This window comes from Drosophila subobscura, chromosome J (genome assembly GCF_008121235.1).
Source record: "Drosophila subobscura isolate 14011-0131.10 chromosome J, UCBerk_Dsub_1.0, whole genome shotgun sequence".
Taxonomy (NCBI): Eukaryota; Metazoa; Arthropoda; class Insecta; order Diptera; family Drosophilidae; genus Drosophila; species Drosophila subobscura.
The window spans coordinates 17,798,924-17,822,381 of NC_048532.1; the positions used below are offsets into that span (position 1 = coordinate 17,798,924).

General features: G+C 45.4%; 2 protein-coding genes across 2 annotated transcripts; one reads left to right on the top strand and one right to left on the bottom strand.

Annotated features, from left to right (window-relative positions):
• The first annotated feature begins 3,580 nt into the window (after window positions 1-3,580).
• On the top strand, window positions 3,581-18,476 carry LOC117893613 (mucin-2). The gene is made up of 10 exons (XM_034800290.1): window positions 3,581-3,767; window positions 6,622-6,653; window positions 6,713-8,242; window positions 9,233-9,679; window positions 11,381-13,132; window positions 13,300-13,920; window positions 13,986-14,870; window positions 14,902-15,123; window positions 15,318-15,347; window positions 16,404-18,476. The coding sequence occupies exons 1-10, from the start codon at window positions 3,581-3,583 to the stop codon at window positions 16,938-16,940; spliced, it is 6,243 nt and encodes a 2,080-aa protein (XP_034656181.1). The 3' UTR covers window positions 16,941-18,476.
• Window positions 18,451-23,316, bottom strand: LOC117893972 (myrosinase 1). Its single transcript, XM_034800776.1, has 4 exons — window positions 23,113-23,316; window positions 22,280-22,481; window positions 19,606-20,499; window positions 18,451-19,130 (listed from the first exon to the last, which is right to left on the bottom strand). Exons 1-4 carry the CDS (start codon window positions 23,151-23,153, stop codon window positions 18,636-18,638), a joined length of 1,632 nt encoding a protein of 543 aa, XP_034656667.1. The 5' UTR covers window positions 23,154-23,316; the 3' UTR covers window positions 18,451-18,635.
• Between the last annotated feature and the right edge of the window lie 142 nt (window positions 23,317-23,458).

A 23,458-nucleotide genomic window follows, 5' to 3' on the forward strand; every position in this document is an offset into this window, starting at 1 on the left:
CATTGCATTAACAACATTGCGAAATCACAATACACAAGCGTTTTCTTCTCCTTCAACTTGCACACACACACGCACAATGCACTAATTTACCACTTTTTCACTTTTTCACGTATTTTAACAGACCGATTCTAATGAAAGTTATTGTTATTAGTCGATTGCCACTTTAGCTGCAACTGGAGCATACGCAAGAACAAATCTAAGTACTAATTACATATGTATGTATGTACGTTAAATCAGCAATAACCGAACCGCGAGTTTCATTTCGGCCTTTTTCCAGAAAGTTCTCGCGCGTTTTTTTCTTTGGCAGAAAACTGTTGGTCACGCGTTGAATTAAGCGATTCACTCTCTTTAATCGAACGACTAGCAGTTGAAATTAATAGGTTTTAACAATTGGTAATTTTATTAGTATGTTTAATTGGATTTAATTAATTTATTCCCGAAAGGCGCGAAAGTCAATCGCGCAGCGCAGAAAAAGAAGACGAAGAAAGAATAAGGAGACAAGAAAAAGAGCTGAGGACTGGATGCCAGAGCGGGATGGCACTAGTGCACTTGACTGGTGTTCTCTTGTCATCCTTTCTCTTCTTTGCGTGTGGTCACTTTTGATCGACATAATTTTGCGTTGCTTGTAATTTTGCGCGGTTTATTACAAAGTGGCTTAAAAATCGAATTCAACGAATTCAATTAGTTAATTAGTGTGTGGCCACTTGGCAAATATAGTTTTTTGTTTAATTTCAATGTACGCGAGTGTTTTTTTTTGTCGAAGTACACAATTTTGTTGGCAAAAAGTGGCAAATGTTAGTGCGCGTGTATACATATGTACATATGCACATATGTGTGTAAGTTGATGCCACCAGTCGGCCCGCACTATTGTTTCGTGCTAATATACTGTTTTTCCGCCTCCACTGTGCTTGATTTTAACATTAAATAGGATCAACAATTTAATTGCAGGAAAACGGCGGGAGAAAAGAAGGAAACCAAAGAGAAGACGAATACATAACCAAAAGCAGGCAAACGCTTGTTACACATGCTAAAGCGGGATGGCATGATACCACTTCTGTTTTGCCGCTTTTTTTTTGCGAAATTTGTGTGCAATTTTGAGCAGATTATTCGAAAATTTGCAATGATACGGCTTTGTGGAATAACAAATCTGGCCCTGACCGGTTGGCCACCCCTTGTTTCTCACTGGAAAATTCGCCGACGACCGCAGTTGGCTTTGCATTTTACGTTTGAAAGGATTAAGAACGGGTTTGCAGTAGCAGCACCACCGACACCACCCCACGGGGCCCACAAAAGAGCTTAAGCGCGGGCCCTGGTCTCTGGTCAACGCCTGCTGCCGCCCGTTGTGTGTGGCTTTGGCTCTGATTTACTCTCGGGGGTGGCTTCCTTCCACTTCATGTAAATGGCCCAAACATTAAAGCAGCACTTGAGTTGCTGTGTGTGTATCTTGCTGCCCGTCAAAGTCATGCCACACACAGTCCAGTGGGGCGAACCACCCTAAGCTGAGAGTACTGTGGCGTACTATATGCAAAATGCAAACAATGGACAACGCAACGCTGTAGTCACGTGCTGCCAACACCACCACCAACCAGCACCAGCTGCTGCTGCTGCCGTTCGGCCTCTTCCCGGGGACTCCTCCTAATAAGCGGCAAATAATTGGCAGACGAACTTGAGACTAGAGAGACTACCCCAACGGCAGGGAGCAGGGAATGGGGAGCAGCGGCTGCCCGTGGCAACTGCAATTGCCACTAAAAATCGATATCCACCCTGCCACCCAGGCCTGTCTGCCTGCCCGCCTGCTGCAGGTTGTCGATCCTGGAATGGAGTAATGTTTGTTTGCATTTCCAGTCCCCAGAGAGAGAGAGAGAGAGCGCGTTTGAATGAGAGTCTGCTCTCAGTTGCAGTTGGAAATTGGAGTACAGGTAAGTCCTGAGAATGTAGTGCTCCCCCTCCCCGTTCTAAAACCTCTTTTTTTTCTATCTTTTGTAGGTATGTTTTTGTAATGTGCAACCACAACATCAATTAGAATTTCCGGCTATAAACTCTGGGGCACAGGCCTAGGCGCAAGCGTTAGCCCAGAACCCCACGTCATTTTGACCAAATTTGAATGTCAAACGCAAACGGTGATGCAGGGCCGGATCTAAGTGAAAGAAATTGAGGTACAGAGGCACTGCATCCGCTCCTGGTAATGACAGTTGCATTCTGTGGGCCCCTGGCTGCCTGGTGCTCAATGAACCATTCATTCTCTTCTCTGTTTTCTGTTGCCTGTCTGTGTTGGACTACGAACATGGGCAACAACAATTAATATGGCCAGCGATGCGAATCTAATAATGTGACTACAATAGACCCGCTTCAGCCAGTCCAGTCCGTCTCTCTGTGTTTCACTGTTTTATGTAAGCCCCGCTGTGGACAAAAGCTTGACTTGCGCTGCGCTCTGGCAGCTGCCTCGTGTGATATGTTGCCTGTTCTAACGATACATCATTGTGATATATGTATATGTATGTATGTACAACTCCTATACGCTAGCACGAGGAGTGTGTACCTTTAGGTGTGCCATAAATTAACACTAGATGTCCCAGTGGGCGGTTCTTTTGCCTCATAAATGCAGTACTGCCAGCAAAAGGAGAAAACAATTAGCCATTGCATGTTTAGAACGCACTCTCTCTGTAGCCCTCTTTCGGTTTGATCTGGCGTTGTGTGGTGGGCAGAGGGTGTGCGTGAGATCGTCAGTGGGTGATAATCACCGCATGGGCATTCGGTTACAAATGAGGCGATCGTTTATCTAAATGGGTTACATGATCATCAAATTGGTTTTTGCTTCTGACTGACTAAAAACTGAAAGTTTCTAAGGGTAAAATCGTCCCAGAATGTATTATTAGAGCTAGAGTCCCTTCTAAAACGTATTTTGGTTAGACTTTCCCATTTGTGAGTGCTCCCCTAGAGCAACTCCCGCTCCTAAGTCCAATAAATCTTCAAAACAAATCCTTGGCTAAGCTACAATAGCAGTTAAGTGTGGAAAAACATGCAAAAAATCAATGAACTTGATGTGCAATTCCCGTTTGGAATCAAAATATACAAAAAATAATACAAATAAGGGAACATTTCTGTAATGGTGAGAAGATGTGCAATCCACAAAAACGAAACCCGAATCCAGGCACTGGAGTAAACAGCAGCATTCCCAGGCGATGATAATCGAAATGGTAGTAGCTAAGGGTTGATCCAAAAAGCTACCCTCCACAATGAGTAACATTAAAACTGCAATTGCACTAAAGGAGAAGCAACCCCCGGAATGAAGTAGAGCCAGAAAAACCCCTTGGAACAATGGCCCATTCCAAACCAAAACCCATCCTTCGCCTTCGCCCCTTTTGTTGCTGTTTCTGCTGCTGCTCTGCTTGATGGTGGCGCATTCTGGAATGACAAACAACAATAAAAATTCGATATCGAGGCGATCGATCAATAAGCAGTTACATACATACATATATACACGCACGCACACTGGACGTCCCGTCCCGCTCGCTCTTCATTGCGTGAAATTACAGACAAAGAGGCGACACATAATACCCGTAGAGAAGGAGACAGACAGATGGAGTGCGTGCTCCCTAGATTCGTAGAGGGAGGAGTGCGCGAGCAACGGCAGCTGCGCAGGCGCCACAGTTGTCGCTTGGATCAGGCGAGGGTCCAGGTCCAGGGTTGTCACCCCATTCGGGAGCAGCAGCGGCAGCAGTCTCAGCCTCCTGCATTTGGTGGTGGATTGAAAACCAAACCCAGGGGTACAGTAGCGCACGCCGCTATAAATGGAAAGTTTATGCGGGAATGATGATTGTGATTTCAGATTTCAAATTGTATTAAGAGTAAGCGTGGACTTCCCTGTGTCTTTTCCTTTTGCAAATTTCTCATAATCTGTAAACGCATAAACATTCGAGCCTCACGCACAATATCTCGTCCTCATTGCATTTGAGTTTCAAACATTTGTCACTGTCTCAAATATGGCCTGTGTGATGCCTCTAACTGTGCTTTCCATCCTTAAAAGGGGTGACATGCGTCGTTTGTCCAATTTGTTGCGCAATCATGAGACAGGCTACACAACGCCTGCCAATGCCTGGACTACGTGCCCCAAAAGACCATGAAAGTCCATGTCCAAGTCCAGGTCTCTTACTGGTAATTGGTTTGTCATTATAGCTTAAACAGAGAGGGAGACGACAGCGAAAGCCATGCAACGAGAGAGAGGACATTGAACCCTGACTGACTTTCAGGATTCGTATTTTGATTCGAAAAAAAGGTTTTTTCAGCTGCCGATCTTGACACGTACCCTCCCTTTCATTTACCTTTCACACCTTTCATTACCTAACGATATTTTCTGGCTAATTTATGGCTTGGACCAGTGCTGACGATAGGGAGTTCCATTCTTTTCTTTCTACTTTCTTGCAGCACTGTAATTATAAGGGTTTCATAGACTTTAAGGATCATTTCTGATACGCATTTTCCCATGATTCAAATGAAAGATTTATGTGAAAAGTTTATCTCAGGCAATGGGGGGGCTCTATGAACCATTTCCACGCCGAACAGTTGCATTTCTAATGCGATGAGGGTGCTACTTAAGCTTTTGTACTCGTAGCCAATTACTAAACGTCACCATCTACGCGAATGAGGGGGAATGATGGTTCATTCTATAGAGCTATCGACCCCAGCACAAAAAGCACAAAATCTTCAATGGATTCAATGATACTTTATCGCCAAACTTAATCTACACTTGAGGCGATGGGGGGCGAATGGACTCTCATGACATGTGGCAAGTGGCATGTGGAAGGCAGGCATTGGATGATGTTATACAGCATCCAACGATGAGGGCAACGATGTTTCAATCAGTGCGGCAGCATTTTATGAAATTTCTATTGGAATATGATGTAATTTAATATTGATTTCAGAAAGGGTTAACTCAATTGTTGGCTGCTTGTAATTGCATTGTGCTATACGGCGGGGCGATATAATTGAACCAATCAGGGAAGAAGGCGATTCCCGATGATGGGAATCATGTCCCATGAGAGGAGCCTGCCTTTGAGAGCCTCTACAGACCACTTTCATTCGAGTGTTCAGGATATATTTCATCTATCCGGCTTCTCCAGCCATGTCAACGGTACCCCCCCAAACCCGCATTCTCTCAAATTGTGTTTTCGTTGTACAAATCTTAATCGAATTAACCACAGGGCCACAGAAATCTGTGTACACATTATTCATTTGATTGCCAGTTGGTTGATTTGTTGCTATTGAAATATAATTTTTCTCAATTAAAGGGAAAATATTTGAAATGTGATGATGGGAAATATCAGATATGTAATGTTGATGGGCGGGAATGGGTACTTTGGATGGAAGGCACCTACTTTACACTGCCATAAATCTTTGGCTGTTTTCTGATCCAGTTTAGCAATCGCATATTGTTAGTAAATCCTTTTTTTTCATCCACAGACAGATGTTTGTTGAGTTGATAAATGAACGTACCCCCCTCTGTCTGCTCTAAATGCCTTGTTCGCGGGATTATCGTTAGAGATAGACAAGGGGAAGAGGGGTGCAAATAGAGGGAGAGGGAACACCAGGGAACAGGAAGCATGTGTGCAGATTTTTGCACTGTTGTGGGATTTAAAGCCGTATTAATTTTCAATAAGTGCAATGAGCTCTATGAATTGTTTGATAAATGGCACAGCGGGTTAATCCTCAGCACATTGATGGCGGGTGTGTGTGGAATCGAAAGAAAACTGCCAGAATATATCAGCGAGCACGTGTTTACCACGAAACTAAAACGTGACAAGGCATAAACAAACATTTTATAAACTACGATTTAAGGGGAAACTGTAATGGTGAATTTTTAAATTATTATTGGTTCCAATTCATTGTACATCAGTTGCATGCTTTCAAATCGATTAAGGATATTTTTCTGATTATCAGCAAAAGAGAATATAAAAGGCAGCGAACAAGATTTGGTACACATTTGAACTTCGCGCTACAGAGATGAAATCAGATCGAGAAATTTACATTACATTGCAGACGCCACCTACATACATATGTATAAAATGTTAGCCACGTTTGTGGATATCATAGCATATTTTTGGGCCGAGACTTTCTGTTATTCTGAAAGAAGTTGCCCTAAATAATGTGAGAGACGCAACGTAATATTGTAATTGATATGCAACTGTACGAAGTTGATCATCATGCACAAGTGAAATTATTTATATTAAAACTTATCACTATCAGCGTGTCTCCCAAATTTACCGACTTCTGTCTAGACGTTGTCTCTTTGTATTGCAGTCACCGATATCCAAGGTAACTCCGTAAATTTCATAGCTTAAAAAACGTTTGGGTGCCCCATTGATAAGAAAATGATCAACTATGAAAGTCGAGCTTTCTTCACTTACATAAATACATTCCTTATGCATTCCATTATGCCACACCGAAAGAACATTGGAATTTTTATTACACCAACGACTTAGAAACTTATCTTAATGTCATGTATTGCATGCTTCCTTCAACCTTTGTTGAACTTTGAACTTCAACCTTAGACAGAGCTTATCAGAGAAATGACATACCAACTCTGATGGTACTTCCTATATAAAAACACGGTTTGAATTTAAGAAATCAACAGTTTCTTTGAAACCGTCTCAATGGTAAGTTGGGGAGTCCCTCGCATAGGAACATAACGTCATTGTTTCTCCCCCAATTATAGCATATCCTGAAAAGTTTGCTTTTTCTTGCCCTTCACCACGCTGCCCATGCAGCCCGGGAAGGAAGTGGCGCCAGGCAGATCGATGAGGTGACGGGCTCGGCTGCTGTACAATATCCATTCTATTGTACCCTAGATCCCTTTCTGCCGGGATGCCCTCTAGCTCCGCCAGCCCCCGAGCCAACGACCATTCAAACATCTACAACGCCTAAGACGACTACAGAGAAGACAACTCCAGAGTCGACAACGACAACTGCCAAGACAACTACCGTAAAGACAACCACTGGGCCGACAACGACAACTGCGAAGACAACTACTGAGCCGACAACGACAACTGCCAAGACAACGACTGATCCCACAACGACAACTGCCAAGACAACGACTGATCCCACAACGACAACTGCCAAGACAACTACCGTAAAGACAACGACTGATCCCACAACGACAACTGCGAAGAAAACTACCGCAAAGACAACTAGCGAGCCCACAACGACAACTGCCAAGACAACTACCGAGCCGACGACGACAACATCTAAGACAACTACCGTAAAGTCAACTACCGAGCCGACGACGACCACTGCGAAGACAACTACTGAGCCGACCTCCACAACTGCGAAGACAACTACCGTAAAGACAACTACTGAGCCCACAACGACAACTGCCAAGACAACTACCGTAAAGACAACTACCGAGCCGACAACGACAACTGCGAAGACAACTACCGTAAAGACAACTACTGAGCCTACAACCACAACTGCGAAGACAACTACCGAGCCCACAACGACAACTGCGAAGACAACTACCGCAAAGACAACGACTGATCCCACAACGACAACTGCCAAGACAACTACCGTAAAGACAACTACCGAGCCCACAACGACAACTGCCAAGATAACTACCGTAAAGACAACTACCGAGCCGACAACGACAACTGCGAAGACAACTACCGAGCCCACAACGACAACTGCCAAGACAACTACCGCAAAGACAACGACTGATCCCACAACGACAACTGCCAAGACAACTACCGTAAAGTCAACTACCGAGCCGACAACGACAACTGCCAAGACAACTACCGAGCCGACGACGACAACTGCGAAGACAACTACTGAGCCGACCTCCACAACTGCGAAGACAACTACCGCAAAGACAACTACTGAGCCCACAACGACAACTGCCAAGACAACGACTGATCCCACAACGACAACTGCCAAGACAACTACCGTAAAGACAACTACTGAGCCTACAACCACAACTGCGAAGACAACTACCGCAAAGACAACGACTGATCCCACAACGACAACTGCCAAGACAACTACCGTAAAGTCAACTACCGAGCCGACAACGACAACTGCCAAGACAACTACCGCAAAGACAACTACTGAGCCCACAACGACAACTGCCAAGACAACTACCGTAAAGACAACTACCGAGCCCACAACGACAACTGCCAAGATAACTACCGTAAAGACAACTACCGAGCCGACAACGACAACTGCGAAGACAACTACCGCAAAGACAACTACCGAGCCCACAACGACAACTGCCAAGACAACTACCGCAAAGACAACGACTGATCCCACAACGACAACTGCCAAGACAACTACCGTAAAGTCAACTACCGAGCCGACAATGACAACTGCCAAGACAACTACCGCAAAGACAACTACTGAGCCCACAACGACAACTGCCAAGACAACTACCGTAAAGACAACTACCGAGCCCACAACGACAACTGCCAAGACAACTACCGTAAAGACAACTACCGAGCCGACAACGACAACTGCGAAGACAACTACCGCAAAGACAACTACCGAGCCTACAACGACAACTGCGAAGACAACTACCGCAAAGACAACGACTGATCCCACAACGACAACTGCCAAGACAACTACCGTAAAGTCAACTACCGAGCCGACAACGACAACTGCCAAGACAACTACCGCAAAGACAACTACTGAGCCCACAACGACAACTGCCAAGACAACTACCGTAAAGACAACTACCGAGCCCACAACGACAACTGCCAAGACAACTACCGTAAAGACAACTACCGAGCAGACAACGACAACTGCGAAGACAACTACCGCAAAGACAACTACCGAGCCGACAACGACAACTGCCAAGACAACTACCGTAAAGACAACTACTGAGCCGACCACCACAACTGCGAAGACAACTACCGTAAAGACAACTACCGAGCCTACAACCACAACTGCCAAGACAACTACCCCAAAGACAACTACTGAGGCCACAACGACAACTGCCAAGACAACTACCGCAAAGACAACTACCGAGCCGACAACGACAACTGCGAAGACAACTACCGCAAAGACAACTACTGAGCCGACCACCACAACTGCGAAGACAACTACCCCAAAGACAACTACTGAGGCCACAACGACAACTGCCAAGACAACGACTGATCCCACAACGACAACTGCCAAGACAACTACCGTAAAGACAACTACTGAGCCTACAACCACAACTGCGAAGACAACTACCGAGCCTACAACGACAACTGCGAAGACAACTACCGCAAAGACAACGACTGATCCCACAACGACAACTGCCAAGACAACTACCGTAAAGTCAACTACCGAACCGACAACGACAACTGCCAAGACAACTACCGCAAAGACAACTACCGAGCCTACAACGACAACTGCGAAGACAACTACCGTAAAGACAACTACTGAGCCTACAACCACAACTGCCAAGACAACTACCGAGCCGACAACGACAACTGCGAAGACAACTACCGTAAAGACAACTACTGAGCCCACAACGACAACTGCCAAGACAACTACCGTAAAGACAACTACCGAGCCGACAACGACAACTGCGAAGACAACTACCGCAAAGACAACTACCGAGCCGACAACGACAACTGCCAAGACAACTACCGTAAAGACAACTACTGAGCCGACCACCACAACTGCGAAGACAACTACCGTAAAGACAACTACCGAGCCGACAACGACAACTGCGAAGACAACTACCGCAAAGACAACTACTGAGCCTATAACCACAACTGCCAAGACAACTACCGAGCCCACAACGACAACTGCGAAGACAACTACCGCAAAGACAACTACTGAGCCTACAACCACAACTGCCAAGACAACTACCGTAAAGACATCTACCGAGCCGACAACGACAACTGCGAAGACAACTACTGAGCCGACAACGACAACTGCGAAGACAACTACCCCAAAGACAACTACTGAGCCCACAACGACAACTGCCAAGACAACTACCGTAAAGACATCTACCGAGCCTACAACCACAACTGCCAAGACAACTACCCCAAAGACAACTACTGAGGCCACAACGACAACTGCCAAGACAACTACCGCAAAGACAACTAGCGAGCCGACAACGACAATTGCGAAGACAACTACCGCAAAGACAACTACTGAGCCGACCACCACAACTGCGAAGACAATTACCCCAAAGACAACTACTGAGGCCACAACGACAACTGCGAGGACAACTACCGTAAAGACAACTACCGAGCCGACAACGACAACTGCGAAGACAACTACCGAGCCCACAACGACAACTGCGAAGACAACTACCGCAAAGACAACTACTGAGCCTACAACCACAACTGCCAAGACAACTACCGTAAAGACATCTACCGAGCCGACAACGACAACTGCCAAGACAACTACCGTAAAGACAACTACCGAGCCGACAACGACAACTGCGAAGACAACTACTGAGCCGACAACGACAACTGCGAAGACAACTACCCCAAAGACAACTACTGAGCCCACAACGACAACTGCCAAGACAACTACCGTAAAGACATCTACCGAGCCTACAACCACAACTGCCAAGACAACTACCCCAAAGACAACTACTGAGGCCACAACGACAACTGCGAAGACAACTACCGTAAAGACATCTACCGAGCCGACAACGACAACTGCCAAGACAACTACCGCAAAGACAACTACTGAGCCTACTGAGGCCACAACGACAACTGCGAAGACAACTACCGCAAAGACAACTACCGAGCCTACAACCACAACTGCCAAGACAACTACCGTAAAGACATCTACCGAGCCGACCTCCACAACTGCCAAGACAACTACCGTAAAGACAACTACTGAGCCGACCACCACAACTGCGAAGACAACTACCGCAAAGACAACTACTGAGCCGACCACCACAACTGCGAAGACAACTACCGAGCCCACAACGACAACTGCGAAGACAACTACCGCAAAGACAACTACTGAGCCGACCACCACAACTGCCAAGACAACTACCGTAAAGACATCTACCGAGCCGACAACGACAACTGCCAAGACAACTACCGTAAAGACAACTACCGAGCCGACAACGACAACTGCGAAGACAACTACTGAGCCGACAACGACAACTGCGAAGACAACTACCCCAAAGACAACTACTGAGCCCACAACGACAACTGCCAAGACAACTACCGTAAAGACATCTACCGAGCCTACAACCACAACTGCCAAGACAACTACCCCAAAGACAACTACTGAGGCCACAACGACAACTGCGAAGACAACTACCGTAAAGACATCTACCGAGCCGACAACGACAACTGCCAAGACAACTACCGCAAAGACAACTACTGAGCCTACTGAGGCCACAACGACAACTGCGAAGACAACTACCGCAAAGACAACTACCGAGCCTACAACCACAACTGCCAAGACAACTACCGTAAAGACATCTACCGAGCCGACCTCCACAACTGCCAAGACAACTACCGTAAAGACAACTACTGAGCCGACCACCACAACTGCGAAGACAACTACCGCAAAGACAACTACTGAGCCGACCACCACAACTGCGAAGACAACTACCGAGCCCACAACGACAACTGCGAAGACAACTACCGCAAAGACAACTACTGAGCCGACCACCACAACTGCCAAGACAACTACCGTAAAGACATCTACCGAGCCTACAACCACAACTGCCAAGACAACTACCGTAAAGACAACTACCGAGCCGACAACGACAACTGCGAAGACAACTACCGCAAAGACAACTAGCGAGCCGACAACGACAACTGCGAAGACAACTACCGCAAAGACAACTACTGAGCCTACAACCACAACTGCCAAGACAACTACCGTAAAGACATCTACCGAACCGACAACGACAACTGCCAAGACAACTACCGTAAAGACAACTACCGAGCCTACAACCACAACTGCCAAGACAACTACCCCAAAGACAACTACTGAGCCGACAACGACAACTGTCAAGACAACTACCGTAAAGACAACTACCGAGCCGACAACGACAACTGCGAAGACAACTACCGCAAAGACAACTAGCGAGCCGACAACGACAACTGCGAAGACAACTACCGCAAAGACAACTACTGAGCCTACAACCACAACTGCCAAGACAACTACCGTAAAGACATCTACCGAACCGACAACGACAACTGCCAAGACAACTACCGTAAAGACATCTACCGAGCCTACAACCACAACTGCCAAGACAACTACCGTAAAGACAACTGCCGAGCCGACAACGACAACTGCGAAGACAACTACCGCAAAGACAACTAGCGAGCCGACAACGACAACTGCGAAGACAACTACCGCAAAGACAACTACTGAGCCTACAACCACAACTGCCAAGACAACTACCGTAAAGACATCTACCGAACCGACAACGACAACTGCGAAGACAACTACCGTAAAGACAACTACCGAGCCGACAACGACAACTGCGAAGACAACTACCGAGCCCACAACGACAACTGCGAAGACAACTACCGCAAAGACAACTACCGAGCCTACAACCACAACTGCGAAGACAACCACCCCAAAGACAACTACTGAGCCCACAACGACAACTGCCAAGACAACTACCGTAAAGACAACTACCGAGCCTACAACCACAACTGCCAAGACAACTACCGTAAAGACATCTACCGAGCCGACCTCCACAACTGCCAAGACAACTACCGTAAAGACAACTACTGAGCCTACAACCACAACTGCGAAGACAACTACCGCAAAGACAACTACTGAGCCTACAACCACAACTGCCAAGACAACTACCCCAAAGACAACTACTGAGCCGACAACGACAACTGTCAAGACAACTACCGTAAAGACAACTACCGAGCCTACAACCACAACTGCGAAGACAACTACCGTAAAGACAACTACCGAGCCGACAACGACAACTGCGAAGACAACTACCGAGCCGACAACGACAACTGCCAAGACAACTACCGTAAAGACAACTACCGAGCCTACAACCACAACTGCCAAGACAACTACCGTAAAGACATCTACCGAACCGACAACGACAACTGCCAAGACAACTACCGTAAAGACAACTACCGAGCCTACAACCACAACTGCGAAGACAACTACCGCAAAGACAACTACTGAGCCCACAACGACAACTGCCAAGACAACGACTGAGCCCACAACGACAACTCCCAAGACCACAGTAAAGACCACTACGGCAAAGACAACTAAAGAGCCAACAACTCCCAAGACAACCACAGTAAAGACCACTACGGCAAAAAGACAACTAAAGAGCCAACAACTCCCAAGACAACCACAGTAAAGACCACTACGGCAAAGACAACTAAAGAGCCAACAACTCCTAAAACAACGACAGTAAAGACCACTACGGCAAAGACAACTAAAGAGCCAACAACTCCCAAGACAACCACAGTAAAGACCACTACGGCAAAGACAACTAAAGAGCCAACAACTCCCAAGACAACCACAGTAAAGACCACTACGGCAAAGACAACTAAAGAGCCAACAACTCCCAAGACAACCACAGTAAAGACCACTACGGCAAAGACAACTAAAAAGCCAACAACTCCCAAGACAACTACAGTAAAGACCACTACGGCAAAGACAACTAAAGAGCCAACAACTCCGAAGACTACCACAGTAGAGACCACAACCGCAAAGACAACTAAAGAGCCAACAACGCCTAAGACAACGACAGTAAAGACCACTACGGCAAAGACAACTAAAGAGCCAACAACTCCCAAGACAACCACAGTAAAGACCACTACGGCAAAGACAACTAAAGAGCCAACAACTCCCAAGACAACCACAGTAAAGACCACTACGGCAAAGACAACTAAAGAGCCAACAACTCCCAAGACAACTACAGTAAAGACCACTACGGCAAAGACAACTAAAGAGCCAACAACTCCGAAGACTACCACAGTAGAGACCACAACCGCAAAGACAACTAAAGAGCCAACAACGCCTAAGACAACGACAGTAAAAAGACCACTACGGCAAAAAAGACAACTAAAGAGCCAACAACTCCCAAGACAACCACAGTAAAGACCACTACGGCAAAGACAACTAAAGAGCCAACAACTCCCAAGACAACCACAGTAAAAACCTCAACCGCAAAGACAACTAAAGAGCCAACAACTCCAAAGACAACTACAGTAAAGACCACTACGGCAAAGACAACTAAAGAGCCAACAACTCCCAAGACAACCACAGTAAAAACCTCAACCGCAAAGACAACTAAAGAGCCAACAACTCCGAAGACAACCACAGTAAAGACCACAACCGCAAAGACAACTAAAGAGCCAACAACTCCCAAGACAACTACAGTAAAGACCACTACGGCAAAGACAACTAAAGAGCCAACAACTCCCAAGACAACTACAGTAAAGACCACAACCGCAAAGACAACTACAGAGCCAACAACTCCCAAGACAACCACAGTAAAGACCTCTACGGCAAAGACAACTAAAGAGCCAACAACTCCCAAAACAACCACAGTAAAGACCACTACGGCAAAGACAACTAAAGAGCCAACAACTCCCAAAACAACCACAGTAAAGACCACTACGGCAAAGACAACTAAAGAGCCAACAACTCCGAAGACAACCACAGTAAAGACCACAACCGCAAAGACGACTAAAGAGCCAACAACTCCCAAGACAACCACAGTAAAGACCACAACCGCAAAGACAACTACAGAGCCAACAACTCCCAAGACAACCACAGTAAAGACCTCTACGGCAAAGACAACTAAAGAGCCAACAACTCCCAAAACAACCACAGTAAAGACCACTACGGCAAAGACAACTAAAGAGCCAACAACTCCCAAAACAACCACAGTAAAGACCACTACGGCAAAGACAACTAAAAGAGCCAACAACTCCGAAGACAACCACAGTAAAGACCACAACCGCAAAGACGACTAAAGAGCCAACAACTCCCAAGACAACCACAGTAAAGACCACTACGGCAAAGACAACTAATGAGCCAACAACTCCGAAGACAACCACAGTAAAAACCTCAACCGCAAAGACAACTAAAGAGCCAACAACTCCAAAGACAACTACAGTAAAGACCACTACGGCAAAGACAACTAAAGAGCCAACAACTCCCAAGACAACCACAGTAAAGACCACTACGGCAAAGACAACTAAAGAGCCAAACAACTCCCAAGACAACCACAGTAAAGGCCACTACGGCAAAGACAACTAAAGAGCCAACAACTCCCCAAGACAACCACAGTAAAGACCACTACGGCAAAGACAACTAAAGAGCCAACAACTCCCAAGACAACCACAGTAAAGACCACTACGGCAAAGACAACTAAAGAGCCAACAACTCCCAAGACAACCACAGTAAAGACCACTACGGCAAAGACAACTACAGAGCCAACAACTCCCAAGACAACCACAGTAAAGACCACTACGGCAAAGACAACTAAAGAGCCAACAACTCCCAAGACAACCACAGTAAAGACCACTACGGCAAAGACAACTAAAGAGCCAACAACTCCCAAGACAACCACAGTAAAAGACCACTACGGCAAAGACAACTAAAGAGCCAACAACTCCCAAGACAACCACAGTAAAGACCACTACGGCAAAGACAACTAAAGAGCCAACAACTCCCAAGACAACCACAGTAAAGACCACTACGGCAAAGACAACTAAAGAGCCAACAACTCCCAAGACAACCACAGTAAAGACCACTACGGCAAAGACAACTAAAGAGCCAACAACTCCCAAGACAACCACAGTAAAGACCACTACGGCAAAGACAACTAAAGAGCCAACAACTCCCAAGACAACCACAGTAGAGACCACTACGGCAAAGACAACTAAAAAGCCAACAACTCCGAAGACAACCACAGTAAAGACCACAACCGCAAAGGCAACTAAAGAGCCAACAACTCCCAAGACAACCACAGTAAAGACAACTACGGCAAAGACAACTAAAGAGCCAACAACTCCCAAGACAACCACAGTAAAGACAACTACGCAAAAAGACAACTAAAGAGCCAGCAACTCCCAAGACAACCACAGTAAAGACCACTACGGCAAAGACAACTAAAGAGCCAACAACTCCCAAGACAACCACAGTAAAGACCACTACGGCAAAGACAACTAAAGAGCCAACAACTCCGAAGACAACCACAGTAAAGACCACTACGGCAAAGACAACTAAAGAGCCCACAACTCCCAAGACAACCACAGTAAAGACCACTACGGCAAAAGACAACTAAAGAGCCAACAACTCCGAAGACAACCACAGTAAAGACCACTACGGCAAAGACAACTAAAGAGCCCACAACTCCCAAGACAACCACAGTAAAGACCACAACCGCAAAGACAACTAAAGAGCCAACAACTCCCAAGACAACCACAGTAAAGACAACTACGGCAAAGACAACTAAAGAGCCAGCAACTCCGAAGACAACCACAGTAAAGACCACTACGGCAAAGACAACTAAAGAGCCAGCAACTACAACTACGAAAACAACTCCTGAGCCACCAACTCCTGACACGACAACCACAATAACAACAGCCAGGCCACCATCAAATTCTTCTAGTGCTGGGGGGCAACAGGGTATTCATGCGCACCATCACGTTCATTATCATAATTCGGGTGATCCTGGTTTTGGGCTCCCGTCGCTTCCACAACTTCCTCCTCTGCCGGCGCTTCCTTTTCCACCATTCGGGCTGCCGCTTCCTCCACCGCTTCCTTTGCCATTTCCAGTGCCTAAATTTCCAGAGTTCAATTTAACCGATTTTAGATTGCCAGAGGTTGCATTACCAGAAGTTTCATTACCAGAAGTATCACTTCCCGCAGTTTCCTTACCCGCCTTACCCGCGTTACCCGCGTTACCACCTTTGCCAGCATTGCCAAATCCATTTGGTGGTTTTCCAAGTTTCTTTTGGAGATCGCAAAAGAATGGAAGTTAAGTCAAAAATCTCTTCAGATATATCTAAATGTTATTCTAGATTTTGAATCACTCTCTGACCTTTTTTCAAAGAAAAAACACACAGCACATTCATCATTTCCCACATTGCAATTTCGCAAAGTTCGTGCCAGGGGAAAACTCAACTCAAAGCATTGGCTGATGCAATGCCCTGTAGAAATTTCATCAGCGAATCAACAGAAAATCCAGAAAAAAAACATCAGAACTTTCAACTCCACAAGGCATTCCCCCCGCATGTTTGTTTGTTTGTTTGTTGTTTTCGCCAAGTTAGAACATTATTTGTAGAATTATTTTGTTGTTAAGAGAATTGCACTAAAAACAGTAAACTGTGACAGTGGCAGCCACAAAGAGGGGTTTCCAATGCTTAAACGGATACGTTTTTGGATCATTAATTAGTATTCTCATAGGTTTGATAGACTCTTGTTCACTCATTAGGCAATCATCAATCATAGTTAATCAAATTGTGTGACGCTCTTTGGTTTCTCGAGTGGTTTATGACTTTTTAGAGGTTCTCTAAAGTTTAAAGAACTTTAAATATCTAGAGATACGAGCCCTAGGAGCCTTAGGCTTTAGTTTGCATCTCTCCCCAGACGATGCCTGATAAATTATGAATGCCCTGGCACTGGGGCTCGTGACTCAAACAGGTGCAGTGGCGACTCTGTATAGAGACTGGAGTGTGTATAGGAGGAGTGTGTGCCGTGTGTGCCTCCTCCCCGTGAACCGACATGGTCATGAAACGCTTCCTACAAAAGCAACTACTACACAAAAGTTTAATTAATTCAAGACATTTCGTGTGACGACTGGAAGGCATAGCTCCGACTGCGACTGATGCTGAACCGAAACAATAAATCCAAGTAAATGCATAAAAAATAAGTATAATTAAGGAAAAAGCATTACCCAAAATGAAAGGTAACTGGTTCTGAACACGATACATATCTACAGATATCTACTTGTATATATTCTAGACATAAGTAAAGCCAAGCCAACTTTCAATTCCGTTTCTGTTTAGAGGTTTGACAAGCGGATATTGTGAGAGAGTGAGGAGAGATAATATTGCTATTCTGTGATCATGTTATATGCATAAGCAAATGAGATAATCAGGGTGATTACTAGGGATTTTAATATTCAGATTCATGCTGGAACCACTAGACTAGACCCCTACAATTACCAACAGCTGCCACTAAATGAACCCCAACCTTATCCCATCCCATAATGGTGATATAATAAACAGAGAGAGCTAAAAAGATCTCTCAAGCATCAGGGCTCATTGTGCTCTAACAAAAAAAACAGATCATTGGTTCTCGGATCATTGGTTCCATTGTGTGGATTTACTTGCGGAAATATCAACATCACAGACAGCTCAAGGAATTGGTTCGGGTCGGGGGTTCTACTACCCACTCACAGTGTAAATGTCACAACGATCTATAGACATCTGTAGAACTGTTTAACATTTGAATGACTTTGTAGAAGTGAATGGAAAACCCTCCACAAGGTTCTCTTTATAATATCACAAAATGTTTTATTCTGGTTTCGAGTCTTTAAGTTTAAGTACAAATTAGAGTTTCTATACATAAAGTAGATTAGATTAGACTTTTAGACAAAACTTAGGGGCTACGAGTAGCAAAACAATACATGGCAAGCCTCCACTATACTCTACACATCTTTCTCTTCCATTCTTTCATCTGATAAAAGTGAGCAGAACAATGGAAAGCAGACTCCAGCCTGCCAGACTAGTGGCTCCACTGGAGCGGGGCTCCATTGCTTCGGCGGGTAACTGCGCCAAAGCCACCAGTTGCTGATCGTCGAGCGTCGGCCTAAAGCTCCAATCAATCTCATTCGTCTTGCAGATCTGTGCGAAAACTCGCGCCGAGATCTTGGGTGTTCGCGTGCGCTCCGGCGATGTAAAGTCCACATGGTAGAGTCCAAATTTCTCGGTGAAGCCAGCCTTCCACTCGTAGCTGTCCATCAGGCTCCAGGCAATGTAGCCACTGATGTTCACACCATCCTCGATGGCATTAAGTATGGCATCCAGATACGAATTGTAGTAGTCGACACGGGCATAATCGTCCAAGCCACCGCGATCGCTCACGCCGTTCTCTGTGACAATAATCTCGGGTGCATTGTACTCGCGATGAATCCACTTGAGCAGGTTGTACATGCCCTTGGGATACGACTAGAAAGAGAGATTAAAAGTGGCAGCCACAAGTTAGTAGAGTTCGTTCAACCTTTTCCACCTGTGTCAGTGGCAACCCCCATTGTGATGCTTTGCCTAGACCATAACTCAAACTGCAAATGGGAGAAGTCACCCTCGTGCCACAAGCCTCACTTTTTCCCCCCCAGTTAATTACAGACGCCACAAGGGGCTCGCTCTCATCTCCAGAGAGTACAATCAATTTGCACCACTTATCCAATAAAAATTGGTTTTCCAAGTTTGCAGAATTACTAACGACTGTCTGGATACTGATTACAGATGCATGGGTCTTAGGGTGCTAGGAATTTTGAGAGAATTATCTGCTGACTTCTTAGAGTGTTAAATTCTAAGGAAAGTTGCAATTTGAGTAGAAACCCTTCAGATAAATCCCTAAAATAAAGCCCCAAATGTTCTTCTACCTTAAGTAACACCCAGAACTTCTTCAATTAAAACTTACCTTTAACCAAACAGAACCGGAACCGGGCCAATCGACACCCTCCTGGCTCTCCACCACGCCCATGTCATGATTGAACGAAGGCACTGGGAACTTTCCTGTGTTATTATGGCCATTGGATGTCACGAGATTGCTCGTGTAGGAATTAATGCCAAAGAAGTCGGCTGTGCCGCGTATGCGACGGATCTCCTCCTGGGTGAACTCTGGCAGACGCGAGCGCACGCCGAAGCCCTGCTCCTTGCTGAGGTTGCGAATGCGTTCGATCATTACTTTGGGATAATTTCCATGCTTCGAGAAGATGGGATGACCAAACCAACCGACATAGAACTGCAGGGCACGCTCGGAGGCCTCACGATCCTCGGCGGAGTCGAGATTCCTGGGCTCCGGCCACGAGGTGTCCAGGGTGATGCCAATGCGTCCCTTCTGGCGCTGCTGGAACAGATCCCGGTACATGTGCACCACCTCCGCGTGAGCCTTAAGCAGATTGTGGCCACACAGATAGGCGGGAATGCCGGGATAATTGTACGATGGTGCCATGAAGTCCACACCATAACCGTGCTCACACACGTGCCACGGCTCATTGATGGTGGTCCAGATCTTCACGCGATCGCCATACATTTCCATCACCAGACGCGCGTAGTCCTTGAAGAGCGGAATGATCTCTGGATTGGTCCAGCCGCCCAGCTCCTGCAGCCGCTGCGGCAGCTCCCAGTGATAGATTGTGACCATGGGCGTGATGTTGTGGCGCAGCAGCTCATCAATCAAATTGGAGTAATACTTAATGCCGGCGGTGCTCACATGATTCATGTAGCCACCGGGCATGATGCGTGGCCAGGACAACGAGAAGCGGTACGTGCCCACATGCAGCTCTTTGGCCATTTGAACATCGCGTCGCCACTGCAAAAAAAGAGCAACGAAAAATGGTTAAAATTTGGGAAACCAGTTGGCCAGAGAGACATTCCATCAATGCAGCGGCCTGGGGGCCACGACTTTGTACATGGCTTTGGGACATGTCTAATTATTGTCTAGCTTTTGGACATTGAATACTTCAACTTCTACTTCTAGTTTGTAATGTGATCCGCTCGGAAGGAAGGGGCGTTCTGCTTGTTTATACTTTGATTCATTTGTGAAGCCGCCTGACAACCATACTCGAGCTCGCTTTTGTTTTTGTATGCATAACTAGATGGACAAGCACCTGCCACTTGCTACCACATTCAGCCAGTGGCTGGCTGCCTGCCTGTACACCTGTAGTTTTGTTGTCGAGGCTGTCTCCGAGTCTCCAAGTCTACGAGTTTCTGCCATTGATTGGCATTAGGTGGCGAATTATGACACAATTAATGTACAAGTATAACTCAGAGTATACTCCAACACATGCTAATCGATAAATTATATCTAAATTATGGCAAATATTTCAATGCAAATTCTAAACAAAATAAACACTTGGGCGAGGGTGTGACAAGCGGAGGAGCCACAGAAGGATATCAACTAATGGAATGTAAATAAAACATATATTTAGCTATGGATATGTGTGGGAAAAACTGTTTTCATTGGAGAAAAGCTGCCAAAAGATTTCCTAATGTTTCACAAGGCTTAAAGAGAAACAAACAAGAGAGGGAAAGGCAAACAATCTTATCTTCTAGACGTCTCTATATCTCGCAGCTTTATCTTGAAAATGGGTCAGCTGTCGAGCTATTGACTGCCTTTTGTTTTTGCATAGATAACAAAAACACCTCAAAGGTCATGCTACCAAAGAACAGAACTGCTGGCAGCAGGTTATTCCAGATTTATATGCAAAATACTCTCAACAAAAAAAAACAATTAAAAATCCAAATATATTCCACTAATCTGATTCCAAATGGAATCTAACCCAGTTCCGTTTAGTCACCGACACGCCCTTAAATTCAGCCCTTTGGGTGAGTGTCACATCAATAATTATTTAATTCATAAATTATCAGTAAACTAAAAGCCATTAATCAGGGGCTTTAAAGCCTAGGCGCTGAAAGCGACAGATGGTAGACAAGTTGATCATGTCACCGGCAGGGGGGCGGCTGGGATGGCAACCCCTATGCTTAGAAGTGGTTATCAAACAGGTGGTGCCTTGCCATGATCATTCATGATTTATAGAAGTCTCTGCTCAAAGATCTGTGGCCTGCACTATGCAAATAAGTGTGTAATTGGAGGCTACTTTGGATGCCATTGGTAGCATACAATGTCCACAGTTGTGCCACGTACTTCTACGATTAATCGTATTCGCATTCGTCGTACATTGATATGACTGCTTAATATGCTTAATATTTATACTATAATTGCTTCCAGTCATGCCATTAAACATAATTGGCAAACGAACTTGGCTTTAAAAAGTTATTGGGGCCAGAGGCTAGAGACCGAAGAAGATTTATCGAGAGGAGGAACTGTCTTAATGGATTTTGAATCGATTCGGACTACATTTCCTTCTCGCAGCTTGCAAGTAATTATCCATTTAACCTAACATCCCCACCGACATCAAAGTGCATCAATTGCAACAATGTATTCATATATTTTCCACGCGATTACCTCAGCGACTTGCACCGACTGGCTGCCTGTTTGCTTGTTCAGTGTGAGATCTTGAACTCTTTGCATAACTTCCACTCAAATATTAATTCCACACGATTGGGGATTGGGTCTGCTGTCTGCTTACCTGATGATAGCTATCCGCCGTGATATCTGCATTCGAACCATCCTCTATCTTCTCGGGATGTGTGTGGGTAAGAAAATCCCAAATGGATTCACCTTTATCATCCGCATTCCAGCCTCCCTCGATCTGGTACGAGGAGGAGCCAACACCCCAGAGAAAGTCATGGGGGAAGCGGCGATTATTGCTCACCGGACTGCCCAGACATCTGCAAACAAAAAGAGACACGCCAAAGTGTTAATCAATATTATATTATTTAAGTTTCTTATCCGCTCGCAAAATCTCTCGCTAATCAAATGACATTCAAAACTTTGGCAAATATTACGACAATTTTTTGTCAACTTGTTTGCATTTTTACGTGTGATCTTGTGATGGCTACAACAATTACTGATCGATCGGTTTATCTGGCCAAGGTCTTCCCCAATCTAATACAATTTCAGACCTTTCTTTGGACCAAGCTTTGGGGGAGCTGCAGCTCAAGGCACTTTAATGACTGTTTTTGTCGCTAGCTGTTGGCCTGTTAGCTGTTTTTGTCGCTTGCTTTTGTCGGTTCATGCGTTTCTGTGGCTGTTTTTGTCACTAGAGTTCTCTGATTTTATTTGAGTGTTCTGTTGCTTGTTTCTTTGACTTTTATTTAAATTTTAAACAAGATTTTACTGCATATCAGAATTATATTTATCTAATTTAATTACAATTTTTATCGTCTCTAAAAACTTTACGCGTTTCTCGAGCTGCTTTTTGTCTGATATTTTTAATGCGTTTTTATGCGACTTTTATCGCTGGCTTTTATTTGTGTTCTTTTTTCTTGAAGTTTTCTCATTATTTTATTGTACACTTACGAGGCAATTAACACAACTGCTGGCAATATTATTTTATACATTTTTCTTATATCCTTAAAAACGAAACTAGGGAAACGAAAACTTTTGGGCGTTTTTTCGTGCCTGAAAACTTTTTCGTTGCGTTTCCAACTTTTCGCGCGTGCTTGTGCGGGGCGTTTTTTTGTATCGCGAGCGTTTGAGCCCGATCGCGAAACGTTGTCAAATGAACGCTGGCGGTTATAAGTCCTAGCGTTATAAAGCGTACGGCTGCGGAGCGATTTCGAGGCGGCAGCAGCAGCGGCTGGCTGGCTGTCCGAGCGGCGGCGGCGGCGGCGTCAACGTCAGCGTGCGTTACAGTCATAGACGA

What these genes read in the sequence shown, in the direction of transcription:
- LOC117893972 (XM_034800776.1), bottom strand. Translation starts at nt 23,153, where the DNA reads ATGTATAAAATAATATTGCCAGCAGTTGTGTTAATTGCCTC. An exon ending in GCAGTTGTGTTAATTGCCTC is followed by an intron (nt 22,482 to 23,112) that starts GTAAGTGTACAA and finishes TTTTGTTTGCAG; the next exon opens with ATGTCTGGGCAGTCCGGTGA. An exon ending in CGGCGGATAGCTATCATCAG is followed by an intron (nt 20,500 to 22,279) that starts GTAAGCAGACAG and finishes CTTTTTTTGCAG; the next exon opens with TGGCGACGCGATGTTCAAAT.
- LOC117893613 (XM_034800290.1), top strand. Translation starts at nt 3,581, where the DNA reads ATGGAGTGCGTGCTCCCTAGATTCGTAGAGGGAGGAGTGCGCGAGCAA. An exon ending in ATTGAAAACCAAACCCAGGG is followed by an intron (nt 3,768 to 6,621) that starts GTACAGTAGCGC and finishes TTTGAATTTAAG; the next exon opens with AAATCAACAGTTTCTTTGAA. An exon ending in CAACTCCCAAGACAACCACA is followed by an intron (nt 15,124 to 15,317) that starts GTAAAGACCACT and finishes ACTACGGCAAAG; the next exon opens with ACAACTAAAGAGCCAACAAC.